The 18514-nt window shown below is 44.1% G+C and overlaps 1 protein-coding gene across 3 annotated transcripts in view; it reads right to left on the reverse strand.

The window, feature by feature from the left end:
- zbtb7c (zinc finger and BTB domain containing 7C) overlaps positions 1-18514 on the reverse strand; it is a 320643-nt gene that overhangs the window by 25751 nt on the left and 276378 nt on the right. For all 3 annotated transcript variants that reach the window (XM_073064055.1, XM_073064054.1, XM_073064056.1), the window contains one exon: positions 6401-7624. In XM_073064055.1, the coding sequence (XP_072920156.1) occupies positions 6401-7624 (1224 nt within the window). The remainder of the gene's footprint in view (positions 1-6400; positions 7625-18514) is intronic.

The following is an 18514-nucleotide window of genomic DNA, read 5'->3' on the forward strand; positions in this document are numbered from 1 at the left end:
CAACAGATCAGGCAGCACTTATGGAGATGACTATTAATCTAGCCACTACTACTTCATTACTTCCTGTTGGTCACCTTGTGTACAGCCTAGCATCATGTTATGGATGTTCACTCAATCTTTGAATATAAATGATCTTATCCATTTATATTTATCGTGTTTTATTATTATTATTATTATTATTATTGAGCTGTTTATCTTTTGAGTTTTTTTGTGTTGCATTGGATCTGGAAGTATTACTTGAACAAACTATTTCATTCTCCTTACAGTTGTCTACAGGAAGTAACATTAAACAATCGTGAATCTTGATTTATTCCTTTCCATAGATGCCTCTTGACCTGCTGAGTTCCTCCGGCACTTTGTGTGTGTACTTTGGATTTCGAACATCTGCAGAATCTCTTGTATCTCCAATATTTTCTGTATTATTAAAATGATCATTTCTTATCTCTATGGGCGCATGGGTTTAAGATTTAGACTTCATTTCAGTTTTGACGAGTGGTGTTAAATTCCAAGGCAATTAATAAGTGAGGTATTAGGGCAGGGAAGTCTATGTCGCCTGAGAATAGTTGCACATTTTTCTTTCACATTAAAGGAACATTCCAAGTTATCTTCAGAAAATCGCTCTACAAGAAAGCTAAATGCCACAACAACATCTCACTCAATGTCAGCAAGTTCAAGGAGCTGATTATTGACTGCAGGAGGTGGAAAATGGTGGTCCATGACCTAGCCCTCATCAGAGGATCAGAGATGGAGAGGGAGAGCAACTCTAAATTCCTCATCAGAGGATCTATCCAGGGACCAGCACCAATGTGCCATTGCAACACACCTCCTGGGTGTTAGTGCAGATTCAGCGTGTCATAGAGTCTAGAGACCACTTGTGCTGGCAGCACATTCCACACTCTCACAACCCTCTGAGTGAAGAAACTCCCTCTCATGTTCCCCTTAAACATTTTACCTTTCACCCTTAACTCCTGACCCCAATTCTAGTCTCACCCAACATCAGTGATAAAAGTCCGCTTTCATTTACCCTATCTATACCTCTCATAATTTTGTATACCTCTATCAAATTTCCTCTAAGGAAGATTTGCTCCAAGGAATTAAGTCAACCTTTCCCTATACCTCTGGTCCTCAAGTCCAGCAACACTCTTGTAAATTTTCCCTGCACTCTTTCAATCTTATTGACATCTTTCCTGTAGGTGGTGACCAGAACTGCGCAGAACACTCAAACAACACACACAAAATGCTAGAGGAACTCAGCAGATTCAAAACTCAAAATTATGCCTCACCAATGTCTTATACAACTTCAACATAACACCCCATCTCCTGTACACCTGTATTCAATGGTTTGATTTATGAAGACCAAAGTGCATGGCCTTACATCTCCCTATACTATATTTCACCTGCCAATTCTTTGCCATTCCCCCAATCTGTCTTTCTGCAGACAGCAACCTACCCTTCCACCTATCTCCGTATCGTCCACAAAATCTGCCACAAAGCCATGAATTCCTTCATCCAAATCAGTGACATATAACGTAAAAAGAACTGGTCCCAACCCAAGCCCTGCGGTATACCGGCAGTCAGCCAGAAAAAGCCGCCCTTTTTCCCACTCTTTGCCACTTGCCAGTCAGCCTATCTTCTAACAATTCTATTACCTTTCCCATAATACCATGGGCTCTGATCTTATTAAGCTCATGTGTGGCACATTATTAAAGGCCTTCTGAATAAGCAACAAACACTGACAACACACACAAAATGCAGGAGGAACTCAGCAGGCCAGGCAGCATCGATGGAAAAAAGTACAGTCGATGTTTTGGGTTGAGACCCTTCAGGAGGACATGCTGCCTGATCTGCTGAGTTCCTCCAGCATTTTGTGTGTGTTGCTTTGATTTCCAGCATCTTCAGATTTTCTCTTGTTTGTGAACAACCACTTTTGTCTAACTCTTTTGTCTAACCTGCCTCTTATTTCCTCAAACAATTCCAACAGTCTTGTTAGGCAAGATTTCCCCTTTATCTAACTACTCTAGATCTAGCTATTCTTAGATCCCTCTGTTCTACCCCACTCCTCTGTGAATTACTGCTCACCGTGTAAGACCTAACCTGTGTGGTCCTCCTAAAGTCCAACACCACACACTTGTCTGCATGAATCTGGCCTTTTCAGTCCAATTCCTGCTACAAGTGGTCCAGATCCTGCTACAAGTTTCGATAGTCTTCCTTGCTGTCCGCTACATCCCCAATCTTGGTGCCAACTGCAAACTGGTGATCCAGTTTACCATATTATCATCTAGATCATTCCTATAGATGACAAACAACAACAGACCCAGCTCTGATCCCTTTGATACACGACTAGTCACAAGTGTTTAGTCAATTAGACAACCATCTCTCTGGCTTCTCCTATAAAGCCAATGTCTAATCCAGTTTACCATCTCATCTTGAATGGCAAACAACTGAAGATTCCTGACCAACTTCCCATGCAGAACCTTACCAAAGGCCTTACTGAAGTCTATGTTAGCAACAGCCATTGCCTTGCCTTCATCAACTTCCCTGGTAATTTCTTTAAAATACTCTACAAGACTAGTTAGACACAACTTACCGCACACAAATTCATGTTGTCTGTCCCTAATCAGTCCCTCTCTATCCAAGTACTTATATATCCAGTCTCTTAGAATACCTTCCAATAACTTTCCCATGACTGATGTCAGGCTCACTGGTCTATAGTTTCCAGGATTATTCTTTGAACCTTTCTTAAACAATGGAACAATATTAACCATCCTCCTCTGGTACCTCATCCGTGGCTAAGGATGTTTTAAATATGTTAGGGCCCCTTCAATTTTTGCACTTGCATCCCACAGGGGCTGAGGGAACTCCTTTATCAAGCCTTGGGGATTTATTCACCCTAATTTGCCTCAAGACAGCAAACACCTCCTCCTCTGTAATCTGTATAGGGTCCATGACCTCGCTGCTGCATTGCCTCACAACTAAAGACTCTGTCCCTCTCTCAAATAAATACCAGTGCAAAAAATCCATTTCAGATCTTCCCTATCTCATTGGGCTCCCTGCATAGATTGCCATTCTGATCTCCAGAGGACCAATTTTGGCCCTGACAATCCATTTCCTCTTGATATATCTGTAGAATCCCTTAGGATTCTTCTTCACCTTGTCTGCTAGGAAACCTCATGTCTTCTTTGAGACCTCCTAATTTCCTTCTCTTTTCCATAATTACTTTAAAACTAATGACATTATGATCACTGAATGCCATGTCCCCCAACACAAACTTGCCACCTGCCCTGTCTCATTCGCTAGTAGGAGATCTAGTACTACACTCTCTCTAGTTGGGACTTCTTTAAGGAAACCTCCCTGAGCACATTTGATAAATTATTTTCCATCCAGCCCTTTTAAAATCTGGGAGTCCCAATCAATATGTGGAAAGTTAAAATCACCCACTATCACACCCTATGTTTCTTGCAATAGTCTGCGAGCTTTCGACAAGTGTACTCCTCTAAATCCTGTGGCGTATAATATAATCCCATTAATGCGGCCAACCTTACTTATTCCTCAGTTCCACCTATAAAGTTTCATGAGATGAGCTCTCCAGTCTGTCTAAGCACTGCTGTGACATTTTCTCTGAGACCCATACACAGTGACCTGAAACATAGAAACTGGGACCTAATAACAATGACCTGAGACATAGACACTGACACCCAATCACAATGACCTGAGACATAGACACTGACACCCAATCACAATGACCTGAGACATAGACACTGGGACCCAATCACAATGACCTGAGACATAGACACTGACACCCAATCACAATGACCTGAGACATAGACACTGACACCCAATCACAATGACCTGAGACATAGACACTGGGACCCAATCACAATGACCTGAGACATAGACACTGACACCCAATCACAATGACCTGAGACATAGACACTGACACCCAATCACAATGACCTGAGACATAGATACTGGGACCCAATCACAATGACCTAAGACATAGACACTGACACCCAATCACAATGACCTGAGACATAGACACTGACACCCAATCAAAATGACCTGAGACACAGACACTGGGACCCAATCACAATGACCTGAGGCACAGACACTGGGACCCAATCACAATGACCTGAGTCATAGACACTGACACCCAATCACAATGACCTGAGACATATACACTGGGACCAAATCACAATGACCTGAGACATAGACACTGACATCCAATCACAATGACCTGAGACATAGACACTGACACCCAATCACAATGACCTGAGACATAGACACTGGGACCCAATCACAATGACCTGAGACATAGACACTGACACCCAATCACAATGACCTGAGACATAGACACTGACACCCAATCACAATGACCTGAGACATAGATACTGGGACCCAATCACAATGACCTAAGACATAGACACTGACACCCAATCACAATGACCTGAGACATAGACACTGACACCCAATCAAAATGACCTGAGACACAGACACTGGGACCCAATCACAATGACCTGAGACATAGACACTGACATCCAATCACAATGACCTGAGACATAGACACTGACACCCAATCACAATGACCTGAGACATAGACACTGGGACCCAATCACAATGACCTGAGACATAGACACTGACACCCAATCACAATGACCTGAGACATAGACACTGACACCCAATCACAATGACCTGAGACATAGATACTGGGACCCAATCACAATGACCTAAGACATAGACACTGACACCCAATCACAATGACCTGAGACATAGACACTGACACCCAATCAAAATGACCTGAGACACAGACACTGGGACCCAATCACAATGACCTGAGGCACAGACACTGGGACCCAATCACAATGACCTGAGTCATAGACACTGACACCCAATCACAATGACCTGAGACATATACACTGGGACCAAATCACAATGACCTGAGACATAGACACTGACACCGAATCACAATGACCTGAGACATAGACACTGACACCCAATCACAATGACCTGAGACATAGACACTGACACCCAATCAAAATGACCTGAGACACAGACACTGGGACCCAATCACAATGACCTGAGACACAGACACTGGGACCCAATCACAATGACCTGAGACATAGACACTGACACCCAATCACAATAACCTGAGACATAGACACTGACATCCAATCACAATGCAATGACCTGAGACATAGACACTGACACCCAATCACAATGACTTGAGACATAGACACTGGGACCCAATCACAATGACCTGAGACACAGACACTGGGACCCAATCACAATGACCTGAGACATAGACACTGGGACCCAATCACAATGACCTGAGACATAGACACTGACACCGAATCACAATGACCTGAGACATAGATACTGACACCGAATCACAATGACCTGAGACATAGACACTGGGACCCAATCACAATGACCTGAGACACAGACACTGGGACCCAATCACAATGACCTGAGACACAGACACTGGGACCCAATCACAATGATCTGAGACATAGACACTGGGACCCAATCACAATGACCTGAGACATAGACACTGGGACCCAATCACAATGACCTGAGACATAGACACTGACACCCAATCACAATGACCTGAGACATAGATACTGACACCGAATCACAATGACCTGAGACACAGACACTGACACCCAATCACAATGACCTGAGACATAGACACTGACACCCAATCACAATGACTTGAGACATAGACACTGGGACCCAATCACAATGACCTGAGACACAGACACTGACACCCAATCACAATGACCTGAGACATAGACACTGGGACCCAATCACAATGACCTGAGACACAGACACTGGGACCCAATCACAATGACCTGAGACATAGACACTGGGACCCAATCACAATGACCTGAGACACAGACACTGGGACCCAATCACAATGACCTGAGACATAGACACTGGGACCCAATCACAATGACCTGAGACACAGACACTGGGACCCAATCACAATGACCTGAGACATAGACACTGGGACCCAATCACAATGACCTGAGACACAGACACTGGGACCCAATCACAATGACCTGAGACACAGACACTGACACCCAATCACAATGACCTGAGACATAGACACTGGGACCCAATCACAATGACCTGAGACACAGACACTGGGACCCAATCACAATGACCTGAGACATAGACACTGGGACCCAATCACAATGACCTGAGACATAGACACTGACACCCAGTCACAATGACCTGAGACATAGACACTGGGACCCAATCACAATGACCTGAGACATAGACACTGACACCGAATCACAATGACCTGAGACATAGTCTCTGAGTGAGAATAATTAGAAAAATGATCACTTTACTGTATTCCTGGATACAGAGAGAATACCAAAAATAAACTGCTGCTCACCTGGTAAAACGAACTTGACATATATTGCACATATATGGTTTTTCGCCTGTGTGTGTTCTCATGTGTCGGGGTAACTTCCCTGCTCCTTGGATCACCTTGTTGCAGATGGGACATTGCTGAGATGCTTTGGGTCTCATTTTCTTCTCATATTCCAAAGACCATGTTGGATAGACTGCTGCCAGATAGGAAGGACCAAATATATTCAAATAGGAATTAAAATCCAGTTCATCCTTTAATGTTTCCAAGTTATTCTGACTGTTTTCCACCATAATACCTTTAAAAAAGTCACAAAGATTTGTGGTTGTAGACAGATCCTCTTTCACCTCTTGTTTGATCTTTTCCTTCTTCATTACTAGATTAAGAGGCAATTGGTCCACATCTTGGTGTTCCAAGAGCCGTGGAAAACCATTATACCCTCCATTCCAGAAGGAAGGAAATAATCCTGGTCCCTGTGGAATCTCTCCGTTCAGCAAATTCCCTCTGGAACTCAACCCTTCTTTTAAGATTGATTCCAGGGAGAAATCACTCACAGATCCCAAGTTTCTATCAGGAACATTAACTGCAAAATGGTTTAAATGTTCCCGAGGCAGTTCGCTGCATTGCTTTTCCATTATTTTGCTTGTCGAAGTGTTTTTAGAATCACATTTCTTATTCCAGTGGTTTTGGTCAGATTCATTGATAGGTTCTTGAGGATTTTCTTCATGATCTTCTTTGAGACTTTGTTGGGGGGATTTCCATATATCCTTCTGCAACAGGTCATCTTCGAGCTCTTGGCTGGATTCTTTGCCAGAGACTCCATCGTCATTGACCACCTCGCCACTTGCCTCCATGATGTCAATGCACACTTGGATAACGCACTGAATTTCCAACTGCTGGGCCGCATTTAAAACATCCTTTACATTTGAGCTGCTAATGGTGAGGGTCGACGTATAAGCAAACTCCAGAATTGCAGAAAGTGCCTCAGGTGTCACAAAATCAATCTGATAGACATTGTGTTGCTCTGCAAGCATATCTGAGGTAAACAGTGTCTTGAAATATTTGCTACACGCAGCAAGGATTGACCTATGGGTCTTGTATTCTTGATCCTTTACTATCAGGATGACATCACAGAGCAGGCCTTCCTGCCTCTGTTCATTCAGACTACACAGCAGCTTGTTGCTATGATCTGGAAATGGGATTCCAATGAGGTCTTCAACGGCACTGGTCATTTTTATGCAAAGTGGTCTGTGAGATAAAAGGAAGTAGAAAATAGTCTAATTAGTGACAGTTCTTTCAAAAGTTGCATATATTACAGACACAAACACATGCACACATACCCAAAGATGTTTATATCTTATGTAGTCATAAAAATTGTTAAATGAAAGAGGACCAACGTAATTTTGCCTTCTACTGTCTTAGTAGTTAGAATCAGGCTTAATATTACTGGCACATGTTGTAAACATTGTTATTTTGCAGCAGCAATACATTGCAATATATATAAACTATAAATTACAACAAGAATTATATATAACAATAAAATTAAGTACAAAAAAGAGCAAAAAATTAGTGAGGTGGTTTTCCACAAAATGCTGGTGGAACGCAGCAGGCCAGGCAGCATCTATAGGGAGAAGCACTGTTGATGTTCCATGCTGAGAACAGAGTCTTGGCCCGGAACGTCGACAGTGCTTCTCCCTACAGATGCTGCCTGGCCTGCTGTGTTCCACCAGCATTTTCTGTGTGTTGCTTGAATTTCCAGCATCTGCAGATTTCCTCGTGTGAGGTGGTATTCATGGGTTCATTGTCCATTCAGAAATCTGATGGTGGAGGGAAAGAAGCTGTTCCTGAAATGTTGAGTGTGTGTCTTCAGGCTCCTGTACCTCCTCCCTGATGGTAGCACTGAGAAGAGGGGATGTCCTGGATGATGGGGGTCCTTAACGATGGATACCACCTTCTTGATGTATCACCTTTTGAAGGTGTCCTGAATGGTGGGGAGGCTGGTGCCCATGATGGAGCTGGTTGAGAAGGTGCTGTTCACAGCTAATCATACCAATTATTGACTATTCAGTTTATCTGCCAATCAGCCTACACCAGACACAGGCATGGTGCAAGAATAACCTAGTGATGGAGCTTTTTAAGAACTGTAATCTTGAAGAACAAAAGAAGTCTCTCTTTCACTTTCTTTTTGTATTTTAAGTTTGCTGTCTTCTGCACACTGGTTGTTCACCCTGTTAGTGCAGTCTTTTATTGATTCTATTATGGTTATAGGATTTATTGTCTATGCCCACAAGAAAATGAATCTGAAGTTTGTACATGTGATATATATGTACTTTTATAACAAATTTACTCTGAACTTTGAGGAAATCTAATCTTCCAATTAACGCTGCATTTACTTACATGTTATCTCTCAAATTACTCATCTGTATTCATTCCAAAATGTATTTCCTGTCAGAAATCTATCTCAACTACATCTGAATGAATCAATACTGATTGTTCCACCAACTGACGAAGGTGTTCAAAGATGTTTTCACTCTCTCACTGCTACAAAAGGGCAACAGTTATACTTGCCCAAGAAGAACAGGATGAGCTGCCTTAATGACTGTCATCCAGTAGCGCACATATCTACGGTGATAAAGTGCTTTGAGAGGTTGGTTATGGCTAAAATTAACTCCTGTCTCAGCAAGGACCTGGACCCACTGCAATTTGCCTATCACAGTAGGTCTACAGTGGATGCGATCTCATTGGTTCTTCACGCAATTGCCTGGACAATACAAATACCTATGTCAGAATGCTGTTTATCGACTACAGCTCAGCGTTTACCACCATCATTCCCACAGATCTGATCGCTAGGTTACAGAACCTGGGCCTCTCTACCTCCTTTTGCAACTGCATCCTTGACTTCTTCACCAGAAGACCACAATCTATGTGGATCGGAAATAACACCTCCACGTCGCTGACAATCAACTCCGGCGCACCTCAGGGATACGTGCTCAGACCACTGCTCTACTCTTTCTACACCCATGACTGTGTGTCTAAGTGCAGCTCAAATGGCATCTATAAATTTGCTAATGACACAACTATTGTTGGCAGGATTTTATATGGTGATGAGAGGGTATACAGGAGTAAAGTAGATCAGCTTGTTGTGAGTAGTGTCGTAGCAACAATCTTGCACTCAAGGTCAGTAAAACCAAATAACTGATTGTGTACTTCAGAAAGGGTAAGGTGAGGAAGCTATGAACTTGGACCTGAAGATCCCTCTGCTTATCAACACTGTTAAGGGTCTTACCATGAACAATGTTGATAAGCAGAGAGATCTTAGGGTTCAAATTCATAGCTCACTTTACATTTCACCTGCCAGGGTGCAACACGTCACATTTGGCTGCATTAAACTCCATCTGGTATTTGTCCAAATTCATCATCTCTATGCCCAAATCTGCAATTGATCTATATCCCATGGTACTCTTTGCTAGTCTTCTACACTATCCACAACAGCACCAAGCTTCATAGCATTTGCAAACTTACTAAACAAACAATGGAATCTTATAGGAAAGGAGGGTGGAGCATGGAACAAAATGAGGAAGGTCGGAGTGGTGATGGGCAGATGGAGTAAATCCTCGCACTGCAGGACTCCCTCCAGCAGGTCACTCTTTGCCGCAGATGTCTGCACAGGCAGTCTCTTGTAGCTCCATTTTCTAACCTCATTATCATTACACTCCCAAAGTGACTCCCAAAGCAACATCAGCACAAACCTCTCACTCCTTGGCATCTGGTCATGAGATCCACGAAACAGCTAAAAAGGAACCATATAGAAGCCACAAGATAATGTCGTGAGGTGATATATATGCATTCCATATCCACCACAAGATGATACCTGTATAAAATCTATGCCTATAAATGAACACCTTCTGCAGTAGATAGATTTTATGACATGTTTATTAACATTAATTTTTAAAGAAGAAATCACAGTATTTAAGAGAACAAAACTTTCTGGGAAGTTGGAACATCTATAATATCACAGATATTATAGACAGAAGTGATGCTTCATAATGATGCTGATAATCGGAGGGAGTTAAGGCTGTGAGGAAGTCAACAAAGACAAATTAAGACATGAAGGTTTTGCCTAAACTAACATCCCTGTCAGCTTTTAACCTCAGATTCTCAGATGTTCCCTGTTTAGGATACTACACTCTTGTACATTTTCCAGTTTAATAAGAGTGCATCGCTGAAAAAAAGCAGTTGTCCCAAAATTCATACTTACGTTTGCCAAGAGACTAAAAAGAAAGAAAATCTCCATTCCTAAGATCTTATTTTTTCATCGTTTTCATTACTGAACAATTTTCGAAGGAATTTCAGTATAAGGAGACATTAATCACAATTCTTCTTTGTTCAATAACATTTTATCATGTTGATGAAACTTAGTAGTAGAGTGATCACTCCAGTTGAGTGTGATGTTCTCCAAGGGGTTATTCCTTCAACAGAGAACGACTGTGCATGACATTGTTTACCATGAGAAGGCTGATGCACAGGCAGCTACCACACATGGGGTCAGGGCCCAGTGACATGGAATGCAAGATGACTGGGGACCCTTCACTGTTGCAGCCTTCTTCCAGCTTCACTGCCATTGTGATGTGTCCTCATCTTCCACCAGCTCCACCGATGAGGTCTTGGTAGGATCGCATTTTGTCTGGATCCTCCCCCTTGACCTTGTTGGAGTGAGTGACCCTACCAGGAGTAAACTCTTGGGATCTCAGAAACACACAAAACGATTATCCTCAGAGAAGAAACTCAGTACCGGCTAAGTAAAGGATGGCTGTGTCATTCAGCAATTTACTTCTCATTCCATACCCCATCTTCAACCAGTTCCCTGCTGGATTATCCAACAAGGGGGAAACTGTTTAATGTTAGTCAACACTAAAGACGCATGGTTTGGGTTAGTGAGTTGTGGGCCTGCTTGATTGATGCCGGAAGCACGATGACGCTTGCGGGCTGCCCCCAGCACAACCTTCGCTGATCTGACTTGATGCAGACACGCATTTCACATACATTTCAATGTACTGTACATATGACAAATAAAACTAAAGCTAACTCCTGCCCAGAACCCGGGTTACACTAACTTTAAACACAAAATGCTGCCGGAACTCAACAGCTCAGGCAGCATCCATGGAGGGGAAGAAAAAGTTGACATTTCAGTCCTGATGAAGGATCTTGGCCTGAAACAGCAATTGCTTATTCCCCTCCATAGACCTGTTGAGTTCCTCCAGCAGTTTGCCCTAACCAGGCCCCAACATATCGATGCAGCTATAAAGAAGACAAGACAGCAGCTACATCTCATTAGTTTGAGGAGATTTGGTGCGTCACCTAAAGCACACACAGATGGACCTCGGAGAGCATTCTGACTGGCTGGTAAAGGGTGGCTACCGCGCAGGATCGAAGTAAGCTGCAAAGTTAGTCAGCTCCATCATGGAATCATGGGCACTAGCCTCCACAGTATCCAAGACATCTCCAAGGAGCAGTGCCTCAGAAAGGTGGTGTCCACCAATATATATATTTACTGTAATTCACTGTCTTATTCTCTACCTTATCATGAATTACATTGAACTGCTGGTGCAAAGTTAACAAATTTCATGACATATGCCAACGATATTGAACCTGATTCTGATTCAGATTTTGTGTGACACTAACTTTGGTCACAGAATTACAATATGTAGTCAATTCTCACGTTCTACATTTCAAACCTGCCATCAAGCAGATTGTCTAGTGAGGTACAATCATCCAAACTCCACTGTGTGCACCAGTAATGCATAGTTCTCACAAAAGGTATCTTAGAGCTTTAGAGTGGAACCAACTACGTTAACCCTCCAACATAATCCAGATCCTTGGCACACCAACATTAGTTTCCTCTCCTAGGCTACCATCCCCAGCCCCACAGCTGTGGTCCTGATTAGCCACCTTCCCTGGGAAGATGACATGGAACCATTTTCCAGACTTCCAGAGCTCTGAGTCTGGCCACGGCAACTCCTAACTCCCAGAGAAACCATTCCATCTCTGGGTCTGGCCACGGCAATTCCTAACTCCCAGAGAAACCATTCCATCTCTGAGTCTGGCCACGACAACTCCTAACTCCCAGAGAAACCATTCCATCTCTGGGTCTGGCCACGGCAACTCCTAACTCCCAGAGAAACCATTCCATCTCTGGGTCTGGCCACGACAACTCCTAACTCCCAGAGAAACCATTCCATCTCTGGGTCTGGCCACGACAACTCCTAACTCCCAGAGAAACCATTCCATCTCTGGGTCTGGCCACGGCAATTCCTAACTCCCAGAGAAACCATTCCATCTCTGGGTCTGGCCACGGCAATTCCTAACTCCCAGAGAAACCATTCCATCTCTGAGTCTGGCCACGACAACTCCTAACTCCCAGAGAAACCATTCCATCTCTGGGTCTGGCCACGACAACTCCTAACTCCCAGAGAAACCATTCCATCTCTGGGTCTGGCCACGACAACTCCTAACTCCCAGAGAAACCATTCCATCTCTGGGTCTGGCCACGACAACTCCTAACTCCCAGAGAAACCATTCCATCTCTGGGTCTGGCCACGGCAACTCCTAACTCCCAGAGAAACCATTCCATCTCTGGGTCTGGCCACGGCAATTCCTAACTCCCAGAGAAACCATTCCATCTCTGGGTCTGGCCACGGCAATTCCTAACTCCCAGAGAAACCATTCCATCTCTGGGTCTGGCCACGACAACTCCTAACTCCCAGAGAAACCATTCCATCTCTGCGTCTGGCCACGACAACTCCTAACTCCCAGAGAAACCATTCCATCTCTGGGTCTGGCCACGACAACTCCTAACTCCCAGAGAAACCATTCCATCTCTGGGTCTGGCCACGGCAACTCCTAACTCCCAGAGAAACCATTCCATCTCTGGGTCTGGCCACGGCAACTCCTAACTCCCAGAGAAACCATTCCATCTCTGGGTCTGGCCACGGCAACTCCTAACTCCCAGAGAAACCATTCCATCTCTGGGTCTGGCCACGGCAACTCCTAACTCCCAGAGAAACCATTCCATCTCTGGGTCTGGCCACGGCAATTCCTAACTCCCAGAGAAACCATTCCATCTCTGGGTCTGGCCACGGCAACTCCTGACTCCCAGAGAAACCATTCCATCTCTGGGTCTGGCCACGGCAACTCCTAACTCCCAGAGAAACCATTCCATCTCTGGGTCTGGCCACGGCAACTCCTAACTCCCAGAGAAACCATTCCATCTCTGGGTCTGGCCACGGCAACTCCTAACTCCCAGAGAAACCATTCCATCTCTGGGTCTGGCCACGGCAACTCCTAACTCCCAGAGAAACCATTCCATCTCTGGGTCTGGCCACGACAACTCCTAACTCCCAGAGAAACCATTCCATCTCTGGGTCTGGCCACGGCAATTCCTGACTCCCAGAGAAACCATTCCATCTCTGGGTCTGGCCACGGCAACTCCTTTGCTGGACAGAGAAACCATTCCATCTCTGGGTCTGGCCACGGCAACTCCTAACTCCCAGAGAAACCATTCCATCTCTGGGTCTGGCCACGGCAACTCCTAACTCCCAGAGAAACCATTCCATCTCTGGGTCTGGCCACGGCAATTCCTGACTCCCAGAGAAACCATTCCATCTCTGGGTCTGGCCACGACAACTCCTAACTCCCAGAGAAACCATTCCATCTCTGGGTCTGGCCACGGCAACTCCTAACTCCCAGAGAAACCATTCCATCTCTGGGTCTGGCCACGGCAACTCCTTTGCTGGACAGAGAAAACACTTCAAACTCATTCTCTTTGAGGAAGTGTAACATCACAGTGAAACCCTAAGATTCTGTGGCCCAGAGCTGTCCAGAAAGGCTCCAGTTTGAGCATCGCTGACAGGAACTGATGGAGTTCAAGTGTAAATGGTAGATAAAGTGTGCAATAAGTTAAACAACTCAACCAGCTGCTCCTTTAAGCTTCTACCCCAGGCAAACTCGGTAGGTAATGAGTGTCTTCTAGTGACAGCATGATAAGAATGAATTGTCACTAGTCTTCTCAAAATGGCATAGTAACATAGCAGTTAATGTAATGCTTCACAGCACCAGGGAACTGACAGGACGTTCCATGGACCCACCTCCCTCTGTGTAAAGAAACTTATACTTCACTCCAATCACCATAAAAATTTTGCCCCCTTGTATTATCCATGGATCAAGTGGATGGGCAGAGACTTTTTCCCAATGTGGAAACTCTTGAAACAAATGAAAATTTTGAAGGTGACAGGAGGAAAGTATAGGGGGGATGTCGGAGGTAGTTTTTCACACTGAGAGTTGTGGGTGCATAGAAACCCTGCCAGGGGTGGTGGCAAAGAAAGATACACAAGGAGCATTTTAGAGACTCTTAGATAGGCACATGGATGATAGAAAAATGGAGGGCAATCTGGGAGGGAAGGGTCAGATTGATCTTTAATTCTGCTTGTATGGTCTAATCATCTAAGGTACGCAGAGTGGGTAGGAAGGCTTTCGTCTTTCCCACCCACCTGACTTCACCTATCACCTTCTAGCTGTCCTCCTTCCCCACCCCCCCCCCCCCACATTTTTATTCTGGTTTCTTACCCCCCTTCCTTTCCAATCCTGATGAAAGGTCTCAGCCCGAAATGTCAACAGTTTATTCATTTCCATAGATGCTGCCTGACCGGCTGAATTCCTTCAGCATTTTGTGTGTGTTGCTCTGGATTTCCAGCATTTGTAGAAACTCTTGTGTTTATGATTTGCTGCACATGGACTGTTTGTCCCATTCCCATCAGGGAGGAGGCTACGTAGCATCCACACCAGGACCACCAGACTCAAAAACAGTTGCTTTCCCCAAGCAGTGAGGCTGATCAACACCTTACCGCTTGGGGTAAAAACTAGTCCTACCTCAGTTCAACACACATAAAATGCTGCAGGAATTGATCAAGCCAGGTAGCATCTATGGATAAGAGTGAACAGTTAATGTTTTGATCCGTATAAACAGTACACAAGTCAAGCTTTCACTGTACCTTAGTATATGTGACAGTATTAAACGAAAACCAATAAGCAAGGAAACGATGTTTGTAGTTACAATTATGCTGAATGGCAGAGGGACCACATGGCCTTCTCATGTTCAAAGTTCAAAGTTCAAAGTGCATTTATAAGACCACAAGACCATAAGACATAGGAGCAGAATTAGGCCATCCAGCCCTTCGAGTCCGCTCCGCCATTCAATCATGGCTGATCCTTTTTTTTGCCTCTTCCTCAACCCCATTTCCCAGCCTTCTCCCCGTAACCTTTGATGCCATGTCCAGTCAAGAACCTATCAATCTGCCTTAAATACACCCAACGACGTGGCCTCCACAGCTGCATGTGGCAACAAATTCCACAAATTCACCGCCCTTTAGCTAAAGAAATTTCTCCGCATCTCTGTTTTGAATGGATGCCCCTCTGTCCTGAGGCTGTGCCCTCTTGTCCTAGACTCTCCCACCATGGGAAACATCCTTTCCACATTTACTCTGTCTAGGCCTTTCAACATTCGAAAGGTTTCAATGAGATTCTCCCCTCATCCTTCTGAATTCCAGCGAACACAGACCCAGAGCCATCAAACGTTCCTCGTATGATAACCCTTTCATTCCTGGAATCACCCTTGTGAACCTCCTCTGGACCTCTCCAATGCCAATACATCTTTTCTAAGATGAGGATCCCAAAACTGTTCACAATACTCAAGGTGAGGCCTCACCAGCGCCTTATAAAGCCTCAACATCTCATCCCTGCTCTTGTATTGTAGACCTTTTGAAATAAATGCTAACATTGCATCTGCCTTCCTCATCACCGACTCAACCTGCAAGTTAACCTTTAGGGTGTTCTGTACAAGATTCCAAAATTCCTCTGCTATCAGATTCCTGGATTTTCTCCCTGTTTAGAAAATATTCCACTCATTTATTTCTGTTACTGAAGTGCTTTACCATGCATTTTCCAACATTGTATTTCTTTTACCACTTTCTTGCCCATTCTCCTAATCTGTCTGTCCTTCTGCATCCTACCTGTTTCCTCAACACTACCTGCCCCTCCACCAATCTTCATATCATCTGCAAACTTGGCAACAAAGCCATCTATTCCATCATCTAAATCATTTATATACAGCATAAAAAGTAGTCATAACACCAACCCCTGTGGAACACCACTAGTCACTGGCAGCCAAACAGAAAAGGATCCTTTTATTCCCACTCCCTGCCTCCTACCGATCATTCAATGCTCTAACCATCTTAGACCTTAAATCCAAGTCCCCGGAGCAGCCTGGAGTAGGCCCAAAGCCTCGGTATTCTGTTCATCATATTAGTGGGGCAAATCTCCACAGAGATCACAGACACGAAGCACAGCAGCTAGGCGTAGTCTCACAGCCTTAGTGTCACGGAGGGAGAAGACTCCGGACCATCTGAGCCAATATTAAAATTGTCCGAACCTCGTACTAGGACCCAGGCCTAGATCTTGCTGCCAAAGGAAGCATTCTCAACCTCTCTAAATTGGGTTGGTGCCCAGACTGATCCAACTTCACTGGACTTTCGACAACCTACCTTTCCAGTCTATATGGGCTAGCACTTAGATTGCCCAAACAACGGGTAGTTTGTCACATTAGGCCTCAGGCCTTGTCGCGGTGAATCGCTCCGGGCCTTAAACACGCCATCCAGTGATTCACTTCGGGCCTGGATTTTGCCGCCAAAGAAGCTGTAATCAATCTCTCCAATTTGGCTCGGTATTTAGAACGATCCACCCACCGTCTTCTCCCATCCGAATCATCCACTCCAATCACGAAGGCCCCAACTCCAATGCATCAATTTTGCAGCGCACCAGCAGGGTACGTTCGCTTTGCTTTTGTTTGCTTCTTCATTGTTTGCAGTGATCATTTACTTACTTAATCAAAAGTGTTATTAAGTTTTAAACTCAGGTTGGAGGAACAACACCTTATATACCAGCTGGGTAGCCTCCAACCTGTTGGCATGAACATTGTCTTCTCTAACTTCTGTTAATGCCCCTCCTCCCCTTCTTACCCCATCCCTGACATATTTAGTTGTTTGCCTGTTCTCCATCTCCCTCTGGTGCTCTTCCCCCCCACTTTCTTTCTCCTGAGGCCCATAATCCTTTCCCTTCTCCAGCTCTGTATCACTTTCGCCAATCACTTTTCCAGCTCTTAGCTTCATCCCACCCCCTCCGGTCTTCTCCTATCATTTCGCATTTCCCCCTCCCCCCACTACTTTCAAATCTCTTACTGTCTTTTCTTTCAGTTAGTCCTGACGAAGGGTCTCAGCCCGAAACGTCAACAGCGCTTCTCCCTATAGATGCTGCCTGGCCTGCTGTGTTCCACCAGCATTTTGTGTGCGTTAAGTTTTAATTGAATATCTTTGCTTTTGAACTACCAGTAAGCTGTCACACATCTTCAGTAGCGCCATTTTAAAGCATTAAGTTCTGTTGTTTATGGTTTTAAACACACAGTCAATGTTCATTTCTGAATCATTCCAATTGTTCTGACCAGGTAAAATGATCCAACTTTGTAAAGAAGTACTTTTTTAAAATTAAAAACAGTAACACTACAGCAAATTTATTTTTTATGTATTTTTTCTGTAATTTAATATAGACATGGCTCTGTGTAAAGCCCTTCAGAATCAGAATCAGGTTTAATATCACTGAGATACATTGTGAAATTCGTTGTTTTGCGGCAGTAGTACAGAGCAATACACAATAATAAATACAATGAATTACAACGCGAAATATATATATCAAATAAATTAAATCAGTAGTGCAAAAAGAAAGAAGAAAAAAACACTGAGATGGTATTCATGGGTTCATTGTCCATTCAGAAATCCGATGGCGGAGGGGAAGATGTTCCTGAAACACTGAGGGTGTGTCTTCAGTCTCCTGTAGCTCCTCCCTGATGGTAGCGATGAGAAGAGGGCATGTCCTGGGTGATGGATGCTGCCTTTTTGAGGCATCACATTTTGAAGATGTCCTGGATTTCAATATTAAATATGTATTCATTTTTAAGTCAATATCTAATCTTTCAAACCTCAATGGTGATGAAAAATTATCCTCTGTTCAGCAGTAACAAATACCTTGGAGTCA

This window comes from Hemitrygon akajei, chromosome 13 (assembly GCF_048418815.1).
Source record: "Hemitrygon akajei chromosome 13, sHemAka1.3, whole genome shotgun sequence".
Lineage (NCBI taxonomy): Eukaryota > Metazoa > Chordata > Chondrichthyes > Myliobatiformes > Dasyatidae > Hemitrygon > Hemitrygon akajei.